This window comes from Rhea pennata, chromosome 1 (assembly GCF_028389875.1).
Source record: "Rhea pennata isolate bPtePen1 chromosome 1, bPtePen1.pri, whole genome shotgun sequence".
NCBI classification, from domain to species: domain Eukaryota; kingdom Metazoa; phylum Chordata; class Aves; order Rheiformes; family Rheidae; genus Rhea; species Rhea pennata.
The window spans coordinates 52,454,927-52,474,871 of record NC_084663.1 but is presented as its reverse complement, the minus strand read 5'-3'; the positions used below and the strand labels follow the sequence as shown (position 1 = coordinate 52,474,871).

Sequence of the window (19,945 nt, the reverse complement as noted above, 5' to 3'; positions counted from 1 at the left end):
GCGGTATCTGGAATAGAAGTTGCTGGACTTTTGCATTATCCACAGTATCCCAGGATTTGCTATTCTAGATGAAGACTTTGCTCCCACCTTGAGACTCACTGACACTTTCCCAACATCACACCTGTTTCCCTCTGCCATGACTTCAAAATTCACTTTCTCTGCACTATTTATTTAAATGTGCACAAAAAAAAAAAAAAAAAAAAAAAAAAAAAGAAAGGAAAAAAAAAAAAACTCTAGGATCAGCTCTGACTGCAGTTTTTGGTGGCAAAGTTGTCTAGTCATGGATGTCAAATATCCATTCCTTTAACCGAAAAAAGATGCTAGAAGAAATCTGCAGAACAGGAAAGACTTTAGCAAGAAGTTTATCATTTCCTGCTATCTTTGCAGCTTTATTTGTAATACACAAAGCTGAAGTTGTATAATCAGGATTCTGTTTGCCAGGAATGCGCTAGTTTTCATATCCTCAGAACCCACAGTTGGGAGCCATCAGCATTCATAGACACATGACTCATATACATATACATCCTGGGAGCACTTCAGACTAAAGGCTTACCCGATGTGTTTCACTACCCCAAATCAGCTTTCAAAGCAATAATAGCTATAGAGAGTTTACACAGAAATTTTAAACAGAAATGCAGTTAGGGAAATAAAGGCTCTTCAAAATTACCTGCAGGCCTTTTTAAAATTAAATCAAAAAGGACTCCAATATCCACTTATTTAAAAACAGATTAGATTTTTTCTTCATTACCAGTTCGTGTTGTACGTAGCTATTATCAGTATGGATATCTGATAGGATAGGATCTTTTAATTTTAGAAATGATCTTTTTCTTTTGCTTGTGCCTACTTGAAGTTATAATCCCTTGCATATGACTTCACAATTGGTGGAGGGGATTAGTACTTGCACCACAAATAGTGATAACCCATGAACTCAAAATCACTCTATTTTTAAGCATAGCTCTAATCAAAGAATATTTTCCATGTTTGTCATTTTTCTTAGTATCCTTTTGTCCATTTAGATTATAGTTTTGGAGAGGCTGTTTTTTTTAATGTATCTTGAGTTCAGCATGTTCTTCTTGACACCATACTATATTTAATTATGTAGAGCTTCTCTAGTAACAAAATTGTCTAGGCTGCAAAATCATGTGCTCGAAATTTAGAATGTAAAAGACCTCTAGTTTTCTGTGAAAGCTTAGATTTTCTCTTCCCACATTGATCCTGGGCACTGAAGACGACAGAGATTTTGTTGAAAAAAATATGCTGGCTTGTATTGTAATAAACATGTTTAAGAAAACTGACTTGAAATTGCGAGGGCTATCACAGGAGCCATTAAGAATATCATAATTCTTATTTTGCAACTTGAATATTTTTATTCTGGCATATTCTTTACTGCAAATTCCAATTTATAAAATTGATTGTTAAAACACACTCTGCTATGTGCAATATTAATAACTGCTGCAAATATCATCAACAGAGTTTGAAGCTTAACTGGATTACAGGAGTGACTTTTATCATTTTTACCTACACTAAGAGCAACCTTTTATTGGCCATATATACTGATTTAAGTAAAAGATGAATTTTGTCCCAATTCCTCCTTTCTCTCTTCCTTGGACACAGAAGGCTGATTTAACGCTCCACAAAAAGAGAGGTGGAATTGAAGTGGCACTAGAGAACAGTTCCCAAATCATCTTTCCCTTTCATTTTTACTTTCTGTCTGTTGTTACTCTAGTTCTCAGAAAGTGAAATTTCAAGGCAGCTAAAACTACAAGATTTTGGTGATAATACATCCCCGGTTTTAGATTTCAAAGTGCCTATCTAATTATTATGTTGGTATATGTAAAAAGTCTTTTGATCCATGCCCATGAAGAGAAATGTGATTTCTAATTTGCTTAGAACTTAGCTGTGCCTGAAAGAAACATAAAACAAAGAAAAGACACATCTTTTGCCAAAGGGTAAGCTGAATGCCAGGCTGGGTCTGCATCTGTGACGGGACCATTGATAAAGCCCCAGCCAATAAAATCTTCACTGGAGCCAGTCACACACAAACCGGGGAGAATGCAGCATTACTTTGAGGTCTGGTTGAACGTGCACAGCCAACAGTTGAAGCAAGCAGTATTTTGACTTGTCAGCTAAAAAACAATGTTAATTTTAGAACTAAAGCAAACAGATATCTGTATGTTCAGAGAGGCTTTCTCTGGTGTCAGTTCCTCTGTCCTCACGACACTAGCGGGGATCTGCAGGATCTCTTAGCTGCTCAAAGTAGAACTCCATCACTAAACTCTCTGCAGCTTCAGAGATCACCCCATCACTGCACAGTGCTGCTCCCATCTTTATCCTTGCAAACCATACAACTACACCTATACTGCATATCTTTTCCTTCTGGAATCATGCAGGGGCCAAGTACTTCAAAATCTTTTTGTAGGCAACAGCATCCCTAAGTTCCCATTAAGACTTTCCTTTTTATTTTTTTTTTTTCTTATATAAATACACATAACCTGTACTGATATTTTCCCCAGCTATAATCATGGAAAAAAAATGTTCAGACAGGAAAATATTCCTCAGACATTTTGCCTTTTCCTTTGAAAAACAACAAGATCTGGTACAAAGAAAACATAAAAAGGGAAAAAAGTAATTGCAACATTGTTAAATTAACAGCAGCATATGTTGTTCTCTCTTGTCCCCTATCCTTCTGACCATTTTCTGTTCATTATTCTTCTTTAACATGCAAAGATCATGTACCTTTCATTCCTCTCTATTTATTAGAGACCATATGGTACCAGATTACTAAATGCTACATAGGGATATCATGTCAGGGATATTACCCCCTATTATAATGCAAGCAGGCAAAGAGGCCCCTATGAAAGTGATGTGGGAAGCAGAGGAAGAGTGATGAGAAAGGAGGAAGATGAAATTGTGAACAAGGTCAAACATATCTCTGGATGATCTGAATTTTGTGCCTTTAATTATCTGTTTAAACATTGCAGGACTGCAGCTCTCTATGCACTGAATTTCTAGCACAAGGAAAATCTTTCACTTTCTCCTCAACAGTGTTTCACAAAATAATTTGCACCAAAAAACCCTCTAGTTCCTGAAACAGACATCAGATGCAATTCTATCTTCTAAGGTCCACATCTAAACTAGAAACCAATCAGGAACAGGGCAGGTGCTTCAGCATTATCCTATGGTCTTCTATACTTTTTAATTCCAACTTGTGCCCATCAGCCTCTACCAAACTATCCCTAGGCAGTTTGGAGGTAACACAGGACACTCCAATATGTGCTCTGGACGCAGCCACATTTCTGCAGCAGAGTGAAAGGAAGCTCTCCAGGGAGACAGCCCTAACATCCATGAGTTAGGGCAAAGTTCAAAGTAACACATTTCTTTCTTCTTCCTATTTGAATATATGATGTTTTGGCTGCCTTAAGCCACAACTTGAAAGGGACTTTGTGCTTGGCAGTGATTTCTCCGTGCTTGGCATATTCTCCAAACTACCATTATGTGCCATCAGATTGCTTATATTCTTCACTGGAAGGGAATGCGTGCCCCATATCTGACACCGAATGCCTCTTATGAGAAAGTAACAATAAATTCCCCTCCTCTCTCATCCTCTAAGATTAATATAGGGAAAAAAATCCATTATTTTTCAGAAGTGAAGCATTTGACTTTGCTACTTCACGAAACAAGCAGACAACAAAGGCATCTACAGATGTTTCACAGGGGGTGATGCATAAGATAAATAAGGCCTCCTTTTAATCTGAAATATTTCATCTTTCAGCACTGTAATCTTACAATAGAAAAATAGTCTCTAGAACAGTCCTGAGAGAATGAGATTTTCAATCAGATTACGCTTCTTCACTCTGACACTGAGGATGTTTAATTATTAGAATAATAATTCTGTGTGTTCTTACCTCTCCCACCACTTCCAACCTGCTGGCATCATCAGAAGTACTGGTCAAGTTACCATGGTGAAGCAGAGAGTCATCGTCTTTGGAAGGGCTGTTCACACCTTCTAACTCATCAAAAAAAATGTTGACATCCTTAGCTACTAAAAACAAAAACAAAAATATACATTCAAACCACAGCTGAGCCAAACAAAGTCTCTTAGTGTAATGCATTATTATCAACAGTTGTACTTTTTAGTTCTGGTATAAGTATCTACTATATTAAATTTAAAATCTCCTGATGCATATTGGTGCAATTTTTTTTTTCACTAGTAAGCCACAGAGAGATTTAGAATACAGCTCTCTGATGTCAAATAAGTAATGATCTGTCACAATAAAACATATGATAGCTACCTCCTTGGTTTCTCTTGGCTTAAATATGGCTTAAATGATTGCCTTCTGGATTACTATGGCCTCTGAAAAATTCTTATTATAATGAAGCACATTTTTAACATACTATGTAAAGTACCAGGTTAGAAGCTGTACAGAACTGTAGGGCAATCAGAGGCAGAGGATCTCAAATAACTACTTTCACGCAAAAGAAACTGAATAAATGAGCCTGGGCAGAGCACAATTTGGCTCTTTCTAGGTTAGCATATTTTGGTATCCGCAAAGCTGGCATATGCAGATCTCCACAGCCTTCAGAGTGGGGCATGAAGAAATGGCTTAAATCTGTAGGATGCTGAATTACATCCAACGTGATGAAAAGTCAGGAGACATGCTCTGCGGTATCTGCTTCGAGCCGCAGCCCCAGTGCTCGGCTTGGCCCCTGCCCCATGGTGGTGCTCAATGCCCGGGTCTGGGGCTGCTCCCAGAGCAAAGAGGGCGGTGAAGAGGTCAGTGTGAGGAGAAGAAAAATACCTTTGCTGAGGTTCAAGCCTCTGCTGTGTGTAGGCTTCATTTCTGCAACCCTACATTTCACATGCAAAACTCAAGATTGTTGCCGTAGTGCTAAAATTGTTGGAAAGGGACCCCAAAAGGTCCACTAATGAGCTGTCCCCTGACCAAGGCAGGATCTAATACCTCTCCACCACTCTGGCCAGTAATTTGTCTCACCCAGTCCTCCTCAAACTTTTTGAAAACTCAGTTGACTTTTGAACTCATTTTTCTTTGTGCAATTTTCTTGCTTTCCTGTAATCCTCCCGATCCTCTTGCTTTCCTGTAATTCCCCCAAGTAAGTGACAGGCACTTGTAATTCCTGTGACAAGAGTTTCTATTAACAGGGACCAGCTAGCAATCTCTAATGGCTCATGGCACCTTGGTCTCATTTCTAACTAATGGCTGCAGGTATAAAAAGTCATTCCGCCACTGTGGAGAGGCTGAATAGCATCCAGAAATTAAAAGCTGTTAACTGCTCTCCAGCCTTTGTGAGCACCTTGTGACCTCCCTTTCACCCTTCCCTTCTTCAGGGGTTACAACCTAGTTTAAGAAGTCTTCTTTTAAAATATATCCTATGCTACAGGCTCGACAGCCTCTGCAGGCAACCTGTTCTTCGCTATCATCAGCAGGAGAAAGTTTTCTCCCTAATACACATCCTGAATATGCACCCATGCTGCAATTTAAATAGATTGTTCTTTTCCTATCAATCATGAACATAGGGACGAGATTACTCCCTTTTTGTACCTGCCTTTTACAGTATCTAGAGACCGTTATTACTGCTTTATGTGGATAAAAAAATCCACCTAAGATCCAAAAATTCAAGAAGTCTTTTTTCTTCCTTTTCAGGGATAAAATAAGGACAGGGTTAACAACACACCTTGCATTTTAGATTGAAACATTTTGCTTACAAGGCCATTCAAACTTTAGCAACAACCACAACAGCAAAACTTCATGTCCAAATTAGATAGCCTAACAACAGATACCATAGACTAGACTAGACTAACAATAAGAAATTCTCTGCCAGATTTACAGTTTTTAACATGACACATTACACCTCGAGTTTAGAGACACTGCCTAGTCTAGCTATGATTCTTTGTATCTCAGTATTGGAACTGCACAATATTTAATCTCTACTTAACACTTCGAATCACGATCTTTCAGTTCACATAACACCCTCTGTTCTGCTGGATCCCAACCAGCTTTAGCAGAGATACTGAGGCTAATGGTCTCACCTCCTTCACTCACCTTTAAATTGTGTTTGTCATCATAGTCTGTGAACACATCAGAGATTTGAAACCTCTTTTCACAATTCCTCTTGCATTTTAAAGCTTTTTTTTTTCTATTAGTCTGTTTATTTTATTCATCGTATTTTTGTGAAAAGTGCCAAGACAACATTAGGGACAAGCATCCAGGACCTGAGCTTTCTGTTTTTACAGGGCTTGGGCTTGCAGCTTTCTGTTCCACATTAGGGGTGAGTTTACTAAAGCAGGGGACAGAACAGCACGGAAACTTCTGATGTTTTCTTGGTGAACACAAAGGGGAGAGCCTGAAGGTCCTCAGTGTCACCGGGGCTGCATCCAACCCTGTCCTAGGACAAACTACTGCAGTATTTATAGACTCATAAGTAAGGAATAGATGCCAATTTGTAGCACAGGCAGCAAAAACAAAGAAAAAATCTGTCTCCATCATCCATTTCTGTCCTTAGAAATCATACTAGAGTTGCTCACACAAGACAAGGAAACTGCCACAGGACACAGCATAATCCAGCCACCTTCTCTTCACTTTCCCTGCTGTGTCAATTGGCACGACTGGAGACTTTTCACCTCATATGATAATAATCTGGATGTAGATCACAACCAGCCTTTGCATACATCTTTGTATGAGAGAAATTTATCTGGATAATCAGTGTAAAGAACTGCTGGAGGAGAGACCTTTCTGAATGACCTGAAACTTTGCTGCACTGAAATTCTGAAGATCAATGCCAAGAAAAAAAACCTTGAACCTGTATGTGATCAACACCACGGCATACTGTGAAAAAGAACAAAAATAATTAAATAGGAAAGCTTTCTAAAGATTACATGAGATATATATTTGCTGCAAAGAGAATGAAGAAATAAAAATGAAAGAGATTTTTTTCTGGATGCTGTGACCCAAGGAGTTTGAACTAGTTGCTTTCCCTGCCATGAAGACTGCCCTGGTATAAATGGTGATCCCACTGAGATACTAGAAATGCTACCTTCTGGAAAGCCAGTAATGCTTTGGGTTGCAAAATAGATGACTTCCCAGCAGATGTTTGAGATACACAACTTGGTGTGTGAGACAGTGAATTTGTTTTGCAGTTACAAGCAGAGAAAGACTGGCTTATTTTGAGGACTTGTGATAAACACAAAATCTCATTTCAAGGTCACTTTGAAATCCAGCCCATTTCGGCAGTTACTGGGAGTTATGGAGGCAGTGGATCTCCACTGGTTAGTGAAATTAGCTACCAGGAGCTGCCTATTCTGTGTTCAGTAGAAAATTGCTCATATCAAAAGTACACAGATAATTGGCACGCTGGATGATAGACTCGAAAAAAGGATAAGGAGTGAAGAGATGTATATGCCGAAGCACCTTGTCAGCCCTGGTGATGTCTGTGACCCTCCTTCAACTGCAGTAAATGTGTGCTACTGGAGAAACTCTGGAGATCTTTACCCTGTAATTATCTTGCTATTTCCGTTTTTGAAAATACACCCTACTATTTCAGTTGCTGACATGGGAGGTCTAATACTTGCAGAGAACTTTTTTTTTTCCCCAAAACCTCATTGGATACTTAAATTACAAATCCTTAAAATACTGTTCCACCAAATAAATGACTAAAACCCAAACCCTAGTTGTTTCTATTCTCTGTGCTGCCCACTTTAATAGTGGTGATGGTACATCCAAGCCAACACTCCTATTAACTGTAACTACACTCAACCACTTCACTCCACTGAACATGAACACTCCTAAGTTGCCAAGTGTTGCTAAAGATATAACCAGGACTCCACCTTTTACGTCTGCCTCAGACAGTGACATATATATACTCCAAATTGATCCTAACACAATCACATATAATAATTTTACCTATCATTTGGGAGATGGACTGGTGTTAGTATACAGTCTTTTTCGGCAGGGAAGTGTAATCGAAGTACAGGTTAAACATGCATATTGCTACAACAGATATTAAGAACTCCCCCTATGTTTTTAGATCAGCTTGGTTATACAGGTTCTTTTCTCCTTCTACTGAGGAAAAATAAATCAAAGTGACTTAGCTATTACTCATATAGTCAGAATCACTTAAGGATTTTGAAAGGTAGATACACAAATATTTTTTTATCTGAAATTTAGAACAGCTACGTATTCTGAAAACTGAACATTAGGAAGTTCTGAGTGAGAATCAATGTGGAATCTGAGTGATTCTACAAGACCATTCAAATCAGGAGTCTGAATTAGGCAGCACTCAAAGATAAGGTAAAATAACACCCCTATTTTTCTGAAGATGGATACCCCCCCAAGAAAAAAAGCCTCTAAAATAAGAATCTCCTTTCAGAAATGTGATCTGACTCTGTGTGTTAGTGTGGCAAGATAGAAGCATGCTCAAAAATTATGTTTCTGTTAATTAAGAGCCCTTCTATTACTAATTGTCACACCATGCTATTGAGTATACTCCAGCTATGGATAATGCAAACTACAGATCAGTATTCCAAAAACTGCTCTTTGGAAGCTTTTAGGCCTATCAGTAATACTAAATAGTGATTTTATTTAAAAATTCTTCCCGTCAATCTTCATAAGAATTATAGAAAACAATTCTACATGTAAACAGTGGTGGAAAAAGGAGTGGGTTTAAAATCATAGGTCTTGGAGAATACCCCTTAATAACATCATTATTACAAAATATCTGTTTTGCAGAGTCTTGCAAAGCAGAAAAATTCAGGAATGCAAAGCCAAGGCTCTTTCTGCATCCTGTTGTACTACTACATGTTATGATTTTTATAGTATTTATTTGAATTATTTTTATGATCTCAGTAAGGCTGGGGGATACAATTTACAAATGTTTTCTGCAAGGAGATCATCCTATAGTGTCCACAGCCCAGAATATTTTATCATGTTAAATGTTAAATTCAATAACTATGCATGAAATAATAATCCTGTCTTATAAAATTTACTGATTTTTGACTTCCAGACTAAAAGAGGAAAAATGAGGGAATCAAATGAGTTTTCATTTAAACCTAGTGGGAGTCGATGTACAGTGGAAGTTGAAAAATATTATGGAAAGCGAGACTTTTTGGATGTTTGACTTTGGTGCAATGGTAATAAAAAGTTTAATATAGTGAAGCAAATTATAGGGATTTACAAGAAGAGCTTTGAAATCAAGAGTTTGCTTTTTTATTTTTTTTTTTAATGAAGCAACTGATCGCTTTTCCACAAGTCTCTCTTCTCAGTGTAATAAACTAGGAAACAGCAAAGAAAAACTTTGCTAGTTTTTGTCCACCTGGCTCCAGCCTCAGCCTGTCCCAACCAGCAACACCCCCCCCACCACCACCATCACCACCACGTCACCAGCCCCAGGAGCACCCTTCCTCTTAACCAGAGAAAAGAGAATGACACTGAAATTCAAACTCAAGCAAAATAAGGATTTCAGATAAGAACAGCTTGAGGGCAGGCCACAATGGGAAGTTCCAGCTTACATCTGACAGAGAGTTCATGCAATTCCTTGACACCTCTGCTGTCTAACTTACAAGTTTAGATCGGGTGCATCACTCTATTTTACAATTTTACGCCTAGTTCATCACCTTATTTTACAATATGTGTGAGGCCATTTCCAGATTAGCAGATGTTATTGTTTCTGCACTGCCTCTGATTATGGATAATTTCTGAATTTACTGTGGTCAAGAAGAAACTGTTTTATAAAAAAAATGAGCAGAAATCTTTTGAAAAATGTATGTAAGACTACCACGAACTTTGGTACTTAAGTGCAGAATTTAACTTTGAAGCAGTAGAAATGTATCAAGTCTTATAATAGTAGTAAAATTACATAAAAGTATATAATGAGATGGTAATTTTTCATCTTCATTTGCAGTCTAACGAACAGATCAGTACTGAAGAAATAAGAAAGCAAGTCACGTTAGAGTTACTTTCTAGGAGAAAGTATGATATCCCAACCAGGAAGAAAACTAGCAATGACTATTCAGAGAAAGCATCCTAGAAAGAATACTGAAGTATCTTTTGTCCTAATTTTGTGCTACTCACATCAGACTGCAGGTGACAAGAAACACCCTTGGATGCACAACAAGCCTTTGCAAACTGTGTTGTACAGCCATAGCACGTTTCCGAAAGAGAAGGTAGCTGAAAGGCATAGAAGGTAACTCTCCAGCAGCAACTGTGTCTGTTCTGGATAAAGAAAAAATACTGCTTCCAAGCTAGTCAATGCAGTACCCTTTTTAGACAGCTCTAAAATCATCACCCGTAAATCAAAATGTTAATGCTCAAAAGACTCTTTGTGGAACATCATTTAGTTTTGAAATGACATTCAAACTGATAAAACAACTGAGGGACCTACTCCTATTCAGCACACATCCATTAGTCACTTGCAAATATTTGCTCTACTTTGGGTAGGATTCATCTACATTTGCATATCCAGAATGCAGACGTTTGTGTCTTAGCTCTGGTAGGGTTTCAACTGGGCTATTTTCTCTAAATTCCATCTATAAGCAATGGAGAGAAATAGCCTCTTTCAAGTTGCAATTCATCTAATCTATTTTAGATACCTTCTTTAAAATTAGATAAACCGGGCTCTGGATGTGCTTATTACATTCCATTGTCGGTAAAGGGAGCTTTGAAAATAAATTCAAATATTGACATCTTTATCACAAACCTTTACATTCAAGCTTGATGAATCCCTTTTTGCAGCCACAGAAAACTGGCATAATTTTTAAAGAAAACATTGGTTTTATCTAGAAGTTATAAATTTGAAGTTATAAGAAAATTATGTTATAATGGATTTCTGTTCCCTATTGAACGAAATTTGGGTTTATTCATAATATTCATGATTATATAATAAGGAAATAATCAAAGAAAGCAATATTGAAGTATGGCGCTGTACCAAGGGAAGTCAAGGAACAGCCATTTCAAAAAGAACCTGCTTCAGAGGATCACTGTTAATAAATCTAATCTTGACATCTAATTTTTTTGAATCAAACCATCCATTTTCGTTCTGCTCAGCCTCACGCTTGAAAAGAAGAGTCTCCTGTATTCAGAGGCAGTCTCTTGGAATTGCTTGTCCTCATGGGAGGACACCTGTCTTTTCAGCCTCTCTAATGCACATCCCAGCTGCTGCCAGGCCTACGCCTGGGCTCTGATACATTAGAGACAAGAGGGTGAGGAATATCGCATATTAAGGTTTCCTGATGGAAAAAGCCTTTTAAATTACAAAACAGAGTTCATCCTAAACCTGCAGTCTGAATAATCAGATGATTCATTTTCAGACAATTACCACTTTCATTGTACTAACCTGAGAACATTCCTCCCACCCCTAAGCTAATACTACCACCGAACAACATGACCATAAAGCTCTAAAGTTCCTGATTATTACAGCAAAACTCAGGAAGAGTATGGGCTTTCAGATACTATTTTAGAATTCAAAAATATAAGTTATGGTTTCTCACTTTAGAAAATTACTTCACAAAAAAATAAAGTTTAAATAAAACCGGAAAAGAGGAAAACCAGGTAGCTTTCAATCTAGCAACATTCTCAAGCCATGAATTTGTATTCTTGTCCCGAATAACATTCTGCTCTATTTTGGAAATTTTCCATTGAAATTCAATCTTCTTTTGGATTCAAAAGTTGCCTCAGCCTTTTTGGCTGAGGTTTGAGGAGAGGGTTTCTCCAGCTTTTGTTAACAAGACTAGAACTATTTCTAGCTCCAGTCTTGAGATCTTTCTGCAGTTGTATTTGAAGGGGTGGACCACAGCATGTTACATGTGGGAAGAGACCATTACACACTAACACATGAAGACCACCAGGTGACATGCTTATCACCTCTGACCCCCAAAGTTACCTCTTTCCCAATAGCACAGCTCACCCAGAGCTATGTTGACCTGGCTTCTCTTCCCTTATAAATGCCAAATAACCTCCAATGAATAAAAATGTGTCAGTCCCACTGGAGGTGCAGAAACGTGAATATACTCCAATACTTTGGAACAGCTGAAACTTCAAATCCAGCCTTAGGTCCCAGAGTGCTGCACCTACATGACATCACTTGCTCACCCAGCCATTCAAGAATGTCAAGAACGGATTTAAATAATGGGAATCTTAATTTTTCTGATTACTCCTGCACAGAAAATATTTACTATGGGAATCCTTAGGTATACAATAATTCAAATCTTACTCTGATTTTTTGTTAGTGAAAGATTTCTTACTGAACTTTCTCATATTTTTGTAATACTCAACATTCATTTTGGCGGTTTGTATGTTCCTTCAGTTACAATTTCAGTGTGTCTTAAGTTGACTCTTCTACTATTTACTCAATTTTACACCCAACAAATAACTTACTTTCTTGAATTGCATTAAGAATTTCTGAAAAGTCCACATCTGTCTTCTGTGCGTCTGGTGTTATCCATATCTGCGTTTCCAATTGGTTACCCTGCAAATCCTTTCTTCCTTCTGAAGAAATTGAAGAGATTGATGGGTTTGTGACAGTGCAGGAGAAAATTCAGCCAAGGGGCTTTTAGATTTGAGGGGACATACACCTTGGAAAAAAATGCCTAAATTTTTTTCTTTCCCAACAGAATAATTTTTTCTTCAAAACAAGTAGATTTAGACATAGTATAGACTCAAAAGATTTAAAACTAAATAGAACAAAATGACAACATTTTCTGCTGCTAGCAGATTGATAGTCACCACTGCTGAATTCCTCATTCAGACAAACACCTGCCACCATGCCATGAGCACCCCCTCACCATACCACCTACAAAACTAACTCCAAAATGTGAAAACAGACAAGAGAGTCTGTCACAAATGACACAGGACTACAGCAACAGCTAGGTTAAAATAAAACACATTGAACAGACAGAAAACTATTAGGAAGAAAAGAGCATGGACAGCACTTTTCAGGCACAGGACACCATAAGGTCTCTTATGCCACAGTGATGGCATGTCATGGTCTAGGAAGAGTTCCAGTACTGCAGTATGTTTTGAAGGGGGTCACAAGGATATGTAATGGTTGCTGTGAGGTCAGTTCAAGAGCACTGCAGAATGCAGCACTTTATACATACAAAGAAAGGCTAGCAGGTCCTGGCTTCAAATGCATTTGCACATGTAAGCAGGCACAAGATTTGCCCATTTTTCAAGACGCAATGTTCTTTCACATGAGCAAAGAAAGCAGAAAGTTTTGAAAACACACCCTTTCCATGTAGACCAATACCCAGAAAACGTACTGGGAAAATGGGCTTAAACTGCTGGCTACGGGGTGCTCTGAGGCAGCCAAAGACGAAGAGGGAGCGCCTGGGCATATGGCAGGTTTCCGAAGAACGGCAGCAAAACCTGACCTTTCGCAAATGCATCTATTAGCAGTGATGCCCTTGAGTAAGTAGTACAGAGTGTTAGCAGAGAGTTGCAGTGATCAGGGAGATACCTAAGATGAGACTTCAGAACAAATAAGTCATGGTAGAAGAACAAGCCATTGGGTCATTTAGTCTATTACTGCACCTTCACTATTGGCCGTCTTTCCTGCTTTTGATGGAAGCAATTTCCTTTCCTCTTTAGTCTATCCAGAACAAGCCAGTTTTCTTCTGAATTCCTTCCTAACCCATTCCCATTGTAGCTTTTTTAGCTTTTTTCTTCCCTTTGTCCACAAAGTGACTATCTCACCAGTGCCTTAATGAAAGCAGTTACAAATTATATTGGGCACAAAATTACTCAATGCTACTTTAAAGTCCATACTTCTTTTAAAAAAAATACAAGTCTTAAAATGAGTATATACCAGCTTGGGTCTTTTTTATTTCCCAATGTTAAAATATTCTAAATTCAAACTGTCTCATGTTTGCCTCAGTGTATTCTTTTGTTTCACAGAAAAGACACACTGTTAACATCAGATACAATCTCCCTTATAGATTCCTGTAAAATCATCTGTCATAGCAGCAGCAGGAGTCAGCATTTAATGATGTAGAACAAAGAGAATTCCTTAAGTGAGACAGCTGATTATTCATATAATAGCAGCCTAGGGAAATCTGCAGATGGCCTCAGAAGTGGGAGTCTCAGAATTGCCCCAAAAGAGACTTCTGGGAACTAAGGAAAAATATCACAGCTGCTGGAAAAGACTTATCAACAACAAGGCAGAAGTAGAGAAGTGAGCAATTCAGTTAAACAGCTTTGTCAGTGATATCACTCAGTTTCTTGTTAAATACACAACTGTCGCTTTAACATATACATATCTGAGTCCTCAGATCGGCCAGCTTGTCTCCTCCATTCAAAACCTGGTTACAACCAAAATTACTGACGAATATAAATACCTTCTCCTCTCTTGTCACACCCAAATCATTGCTCCTCAAAAGACATGAAGGCAGCAGATCCCTGCAGCATCTCCAACAGACCTGAACCATTGGGTCCAGGAAGGAGGCAGTGAGAGCCAAAGCAACTTTTGCAAACACCCTCTCAGCAGTAGATCATCCGATCAACCAAGGGGCTCTGGCCATAATTTCCTACTAATGCCAACATGGCAAATGCAGTGGGAGGGCAAAAGAGATTCTGCTCAGGGTGGTCTGGGAATGGCATCAGTTTGGGTGCCGAAGATTTTGAACAAAGACCAGCCAGCAATGAAAGTCCTGAACTGCTGATGTCAAACATGTATCTAACAAACCAGCCTATTAATAAAATGAAGCTATCAAAGAATTTATATATTTCATTCCAAGATCACTTTTTTTGTTTAATTAATGAAAAATATTGGCCAGAGGGTGTCCATAAATTGTCCAACCTAAACCAGACTGTTGTCCGACCTAAAACAACTTATAAAGCCAAGAGGAGTTTTGCTACTTTCTTCAATGAGTTCAGAATTTTTGCTCCTGTATTTGGACCATTTCAGCACAGGCAGCTTCCAGTATTTCAGTATGGACACAAACAACAGTCTCCTACCCTCCTTAATACTTGTACTCACTACACAACTATCAGACCAACAATATCATCCAGTCTGATTTCACTCAAAATCAGAGACATAATCTTCTACCAGATATTTGTGATTTAATAAATGCTTAATCACAATCTAGTCCTCACCAAAACAAGGAGACCAAGAAACAAATCTGCCAGTAGCAAAAAGCTTCCAAATAAGTGGTTACAGGAAAGCTCCCATATTCTTCACAGTGTCAATAAACCGAGTTGAATCAAAGCAGGTTCCCTCTTACCGTCTTCTTTCTTGCTCAGCACCGACGTTGTAGGAGGGAATGCCACATTTCTTTTGTTGAGGGAGACGTCCCTTATGTGATGGGGCTGCACTGGCCAAATGAATGATTTCTAATTTGTTGGAGGAATGCGGGTGTTAGCCCAGCAGCTTTCTGGAAAAGGTACAATGTTCTGCCTGCTGTCCACTTTTTTTTCTGGATTTTACCATAGTTCTCCAATGTAACAAATCTGGATACTATCCAGTGCCACTGTCGTATAAGGGGATCAGTAGCCTCGCTTTAGCATCTCCTCGCTTCAGCAGCTGCGAGGTGTCTTTTGCTGATTCATGCCTTCTCGGTGGTAGATCCTACCGAATAAACTCTAAGCAATATTGCCTGGGAGGCTGGTAGGGAAAGACCTTTTCTCCACAGCAACATTAGAAATAAATACATGTAAAAGTGAATATTAGTGAATATTTTTACCTCTATTCACTGTGACATTTTAGTTTGTTTTAAATTAGCTCCTGGCATTTACTCTGATGCACTCTTTGATGTATAAAATAGTGCATAAAGTAGCATACTTCTTTCTTTATTTGTTTTGAAAAGACTGCTAATTAGGTTAGGAAAACAACTCAAATTTTTAAAAAGACATTTCAATTTTAGAGGCTGAATGAGATGGCTTGTTTTAAACCGGAATTTTAATTTATTCTAAATAATAAAATGATCATATGGACCAGATAAAGGAATTATGTAACAAGGTACTAATTATGGTGCTAATGTTAAGCCAGTTCCTTCCTACTGCAATGACAGAGATTTTCTCTCTGCTTAAAATTATACTCAAGTACTTTGCTGCATGAGGGCCTTGTTGCTTCTAACATCTATCCAAGCAACAATTCAGATGTAGACTTCACAAGCAAAAGGCTATTTTTTTTGCACAGTATACATCTGAAGACAGATTTTCTAAGTCTGTGCATTTTTACACATGCACCGGGTGCAAATCCTGTTTGTAGATGGTTACGTGCACACTATGGTCTAAAATTGAGCATGAGCACTTGGGTACAGAAAGAAAAAAAACACATTATTTTCAGTATCTGGCACTAAACAGAGACAGCATATAAATAGGTTGCATAGAGCAAGCACTACTATTGCTTAATACATAATAAAGGGTTCACATTTACTTAATAAATCTCAATAATTTTGAATGGATGTGTGAGAACAGAGCTGATATTTGTAATTCACTGTGGCAGTCAGGGTTTCTTGAAGAATTTTGCCACTTATCTTCCATAGTAGAAATATGTGGCTCGCTTTCTGTAATCACAGTACTTCTTCTTTATCCCCTCCTCAATTCTAATTAACTAGGCAAGTGAAAACATTTTTTTTTTCTCTACAGCTGTAGAAGCTTCTGCAGAGAGAGAAAAAAAATACAGCTTCAAAGAATTTCTCTGGAAAGGCATCTCGCCAGTGAATTCTTTCTGTTCAGTGAGCTGAGAGGTTTTTATCATTTTGGCAGCAACAACAGGCACCTTCACCAAGGCTGTGCTTCAGCCTGGAAATGGAAATATGAGCAGCAAATAACTAGGAAGCCACGTGGGGAGATGTTCTTGTCACAGGGCCACCTACCACCAACCGGACACTATTTAGCAAGAGCAGAGATAATTCCAACATTGGTAATTTTGTTCTGCTTCATTAAGTACCGCCTGTAGCTTCTACGGAGAAGTTGCTCCTTCTTGCCAGAGGATCTTCTGTAAAGCAGGCAGGAAGCTGTGTGCGTGGGGCCCTTTTTCCCTCTAGGCATCCCCAAGTCAGCACGAGGCAAAGCATCACCCGGCATCTGTACGTCTTCTACTGGCATCTCGCTGTGAGAGCCAGGCAGCTGGAAATGAAACTGCTCACACTGTTATCTAGACATTTCAGCCAGAGCCCCGCACACCTGAAATCAATAGCGTTACTGATCTCGATTCTGGCATTATGTTTTCTGCAATAGGAATTAAAATGTTCTCCACAGTGGGTCTTCCCAGCATCCATGCCTGTAATGGAAAACACACCTCAGGTACCTGAATGATGAAAATATTGGTTCAATCATTGCCTCAGAAAAAAAAAAAAAGCTGCTCTCTGAATCACAGACTATATATATGTATGGATATACACACACACACATACATACCTGTGTCTTGCTAGCAACACAAGACTGGCACTGTGCTAGGCTAAGGGGAGTGGCTCAGGGGGAGCTAACGGTGTATCGCTGGGCAAAAGGCTAGCTACTATTTCACAAAAAGTCTTTTAAAAGGGAGCTGCTTTAGCTATATTGCTCAAAGGGAATTTCAGAGTGCTTTCCATACCAAACATTCATATACTGGGTGGTGAGGAAGGAAACAGAAAAAAGATTGCAAGGTTCCACGAGATTTAAAAAAAAAAAAAAAAAAAAAAAAGCTTAAAATTGTCACTAGTCTTTTGGGCAATGAGGTTAGCATCGGTGCGCTGCAAGCTGACACGCTGCAGGGTGGTGATGCTGGCGAGCTGTGCTGCCATCCCCTCCTGCAGACCTTGCTCCTCACACAAGCCTCCCTCGCTCCTGAGGCCTCGCTTCCAGCTGAGCCATCGCACGTCAGCAAGGCGGGGGCAAATATACCCACCCAAGAGGGCAGCTCCCTTCCACCTGCAGGGCTTCCCAACCAAAAGCCAGTGAGGCTTCCCACCTCACTGAAGTCAGAGCAACAGGCTGTGTGTTTTCTCTTGTAGGTATCTTCTTGGTGCATGGGGCAGAGACGGTTACACATCCTCTGCCCTGCCACAAGCCACCTCTTCCTTGCACAGAAGAAAAAGGCTCTGTTTTCTCTCCACAGGTCTTTGGCCCCTCAACCAAGTACTTGGGCTTCTTTCTGGAACAAAAAATTCAAATTTCTACAAGGAGGGTTAAGTTTCCCTTATCTTTCATTTTGATGCTTGTTTCCAATCTTGAGTTCCTTTTGCAGGTGGCAGTCGGGAGAAGGACAAAAAACAAACAAACAAATGTGTTTAATTCCCTCTTTCTGGTGGAAGCAGACTCATTGACCTATCAACATATTTAAGACAGTGCAACATGTTGAGATGAGACCAGTTGTCTGCCACATCTGCAGTGGTTTCTGTGCGGCAATGCAGCACACATGCAACTGCAGTGACAAACTGGGAGCATCTTAAAGGGCTATTAAGCTGTTTGTGCAGTTTTCCCTAATTTGAGGTATTTATTTTTACGCATGTAGGTCACAGGATCTGCTCTCCATCTATCTACAAAGCACATCTACAGTTCTGCAATAATTATAACTAACAGGTAATGATACACATTGAAAGAGAAGTCTCTGGAGTCTTTTTTGAGTCCTGATTTAAGCGAAAGTACTTTATCACAACAACATTAATACACAATATGTTTCCATGATAAACAAATTTGAGTACCCTACAGAAATATTTGCAGACCTTTGAAAAACCTCTGACCTGGTAGATTGCTGTATATGCATAAATACATAGCCACTTGGCTATTAAGACTTTTGAAGTCTTAACTGATTCACCAATTACCTTACAAACATAGTATATTCTGTCACTGTTCAGCAGAGATAAAATCTTCTATTATGCAGAAAAATCATTTCTCTTAATGTTTTTCTCCCTGATTTTGGATTAAATAACATGTCTGCTGCAAAAGTGAGAGAGCATTCTGTGAAAAAAGACAAAAATGTATTGTTAATTTCAATGATGCTTTAAAAGCAATTGAAATAAATACATAGAGCTACTTCACTTTCTATCGGGAAGTCCAATGGACATCAGGAAAAAAAAAAGGAAATTCCAAATGCAGATCATTTGGTTTAGCATGAAGAACCTGTGTTACAGCTGGTTTTCTGGGCATGGCCGTATCAAGAGTATTGTAATAACAATATTGGAATTATTTTTGAAAGGCCACTTTAAAATAGCTTCCCTTTGCTTCCAAATATACTGTAAGGTATGACATATGTTTAGGTATGTTAATACAAATTGTCTTCTTATCTTCCAGAAGCAGCACCAGAGGAGAAGATTTGTAAGCACATAACACTATTAAATTATCACAGTCTAAGGTATTCTTAAGATTTATGGGTCCGTTCTCCCCTCCATTTACATCCTGGCTGACATAAGATGCACAGAGGTCCACACAGCCAAATAACTACAGGGAAGTGGAAACAGGGAGTCCTAAATTTTCACCTCTCTCACTCTCTGGAGTACTGTATATGCCTTTTCCATGGATAGCCATAGATAAAAAGGATGAATACTCCTTTCCTAAGACTCTCCCCTACTGACAAAGTAACCTGAGCACCAGCTATAGAGACAAGGTCTTACTGGCCCTCTGTTCTTGCATTTCTAATTCTATTACTGCCCAGAATGAGCTGTGGGCATGGGAACGGTCAAACCCAACTGTTGCCTCTCTTCTGGCGATAAGAGCAATCTCCTACAGCCAAGGAGACCAAGGCTCACTGAGGCTCCAGGCCTCCTGCGTGGACAAGCACCCAAACTGCTGTGCAGAAGGATACAACCCTTCTTCCTTCTTCATTTGCCTCAAAGTCTCAATGTTTGAAAGTTAAAAAGACCCAAATATCTGCACAGAACCCCCAGGAACAGTGTGTCACATTAGTTCTATGGCCAATATTTCCAAGTTTCTAGATCTTTAGATCCAGGTCCTGTGTACAGATCAGTGGAGGGACAGTGTCTCACATAAGTCCTTTGAATTACCCCCTAGAAGCA

General features: G+C 38.9%; 1 protein-coding gene across 1 annotated transcript in view; it reads right to left on the bottom strand.

The window, feature by feature from the left end:
* The window catches only part of ANO4 (anoctamin 4), a 114,278-nt gene extending 97,221 nt beyond the window's left edge, over positions 1–17,057 (bottom strand). The window contains exons 1-3 of the mRNA XM_062575580.1: positions 16,916–17,057; positions 12,387–12,497; positions 3,906–4,042 (exon numbers count right to left, since the gene is read on the bottom strand). Coding sequence (XP_062431564.1) covers positions 3,906–4,042; positions 12,387–12,497; positions 16,916–17,057 — 390 coding nt within the window. The remainder of the gene's footprint in view (positions 1–3,905; positions 4,043–12,386; positions 12,498–16,915) is intronic.
* Positions 17,058–19,945: the final 2,888 nt, after the last annotated feature.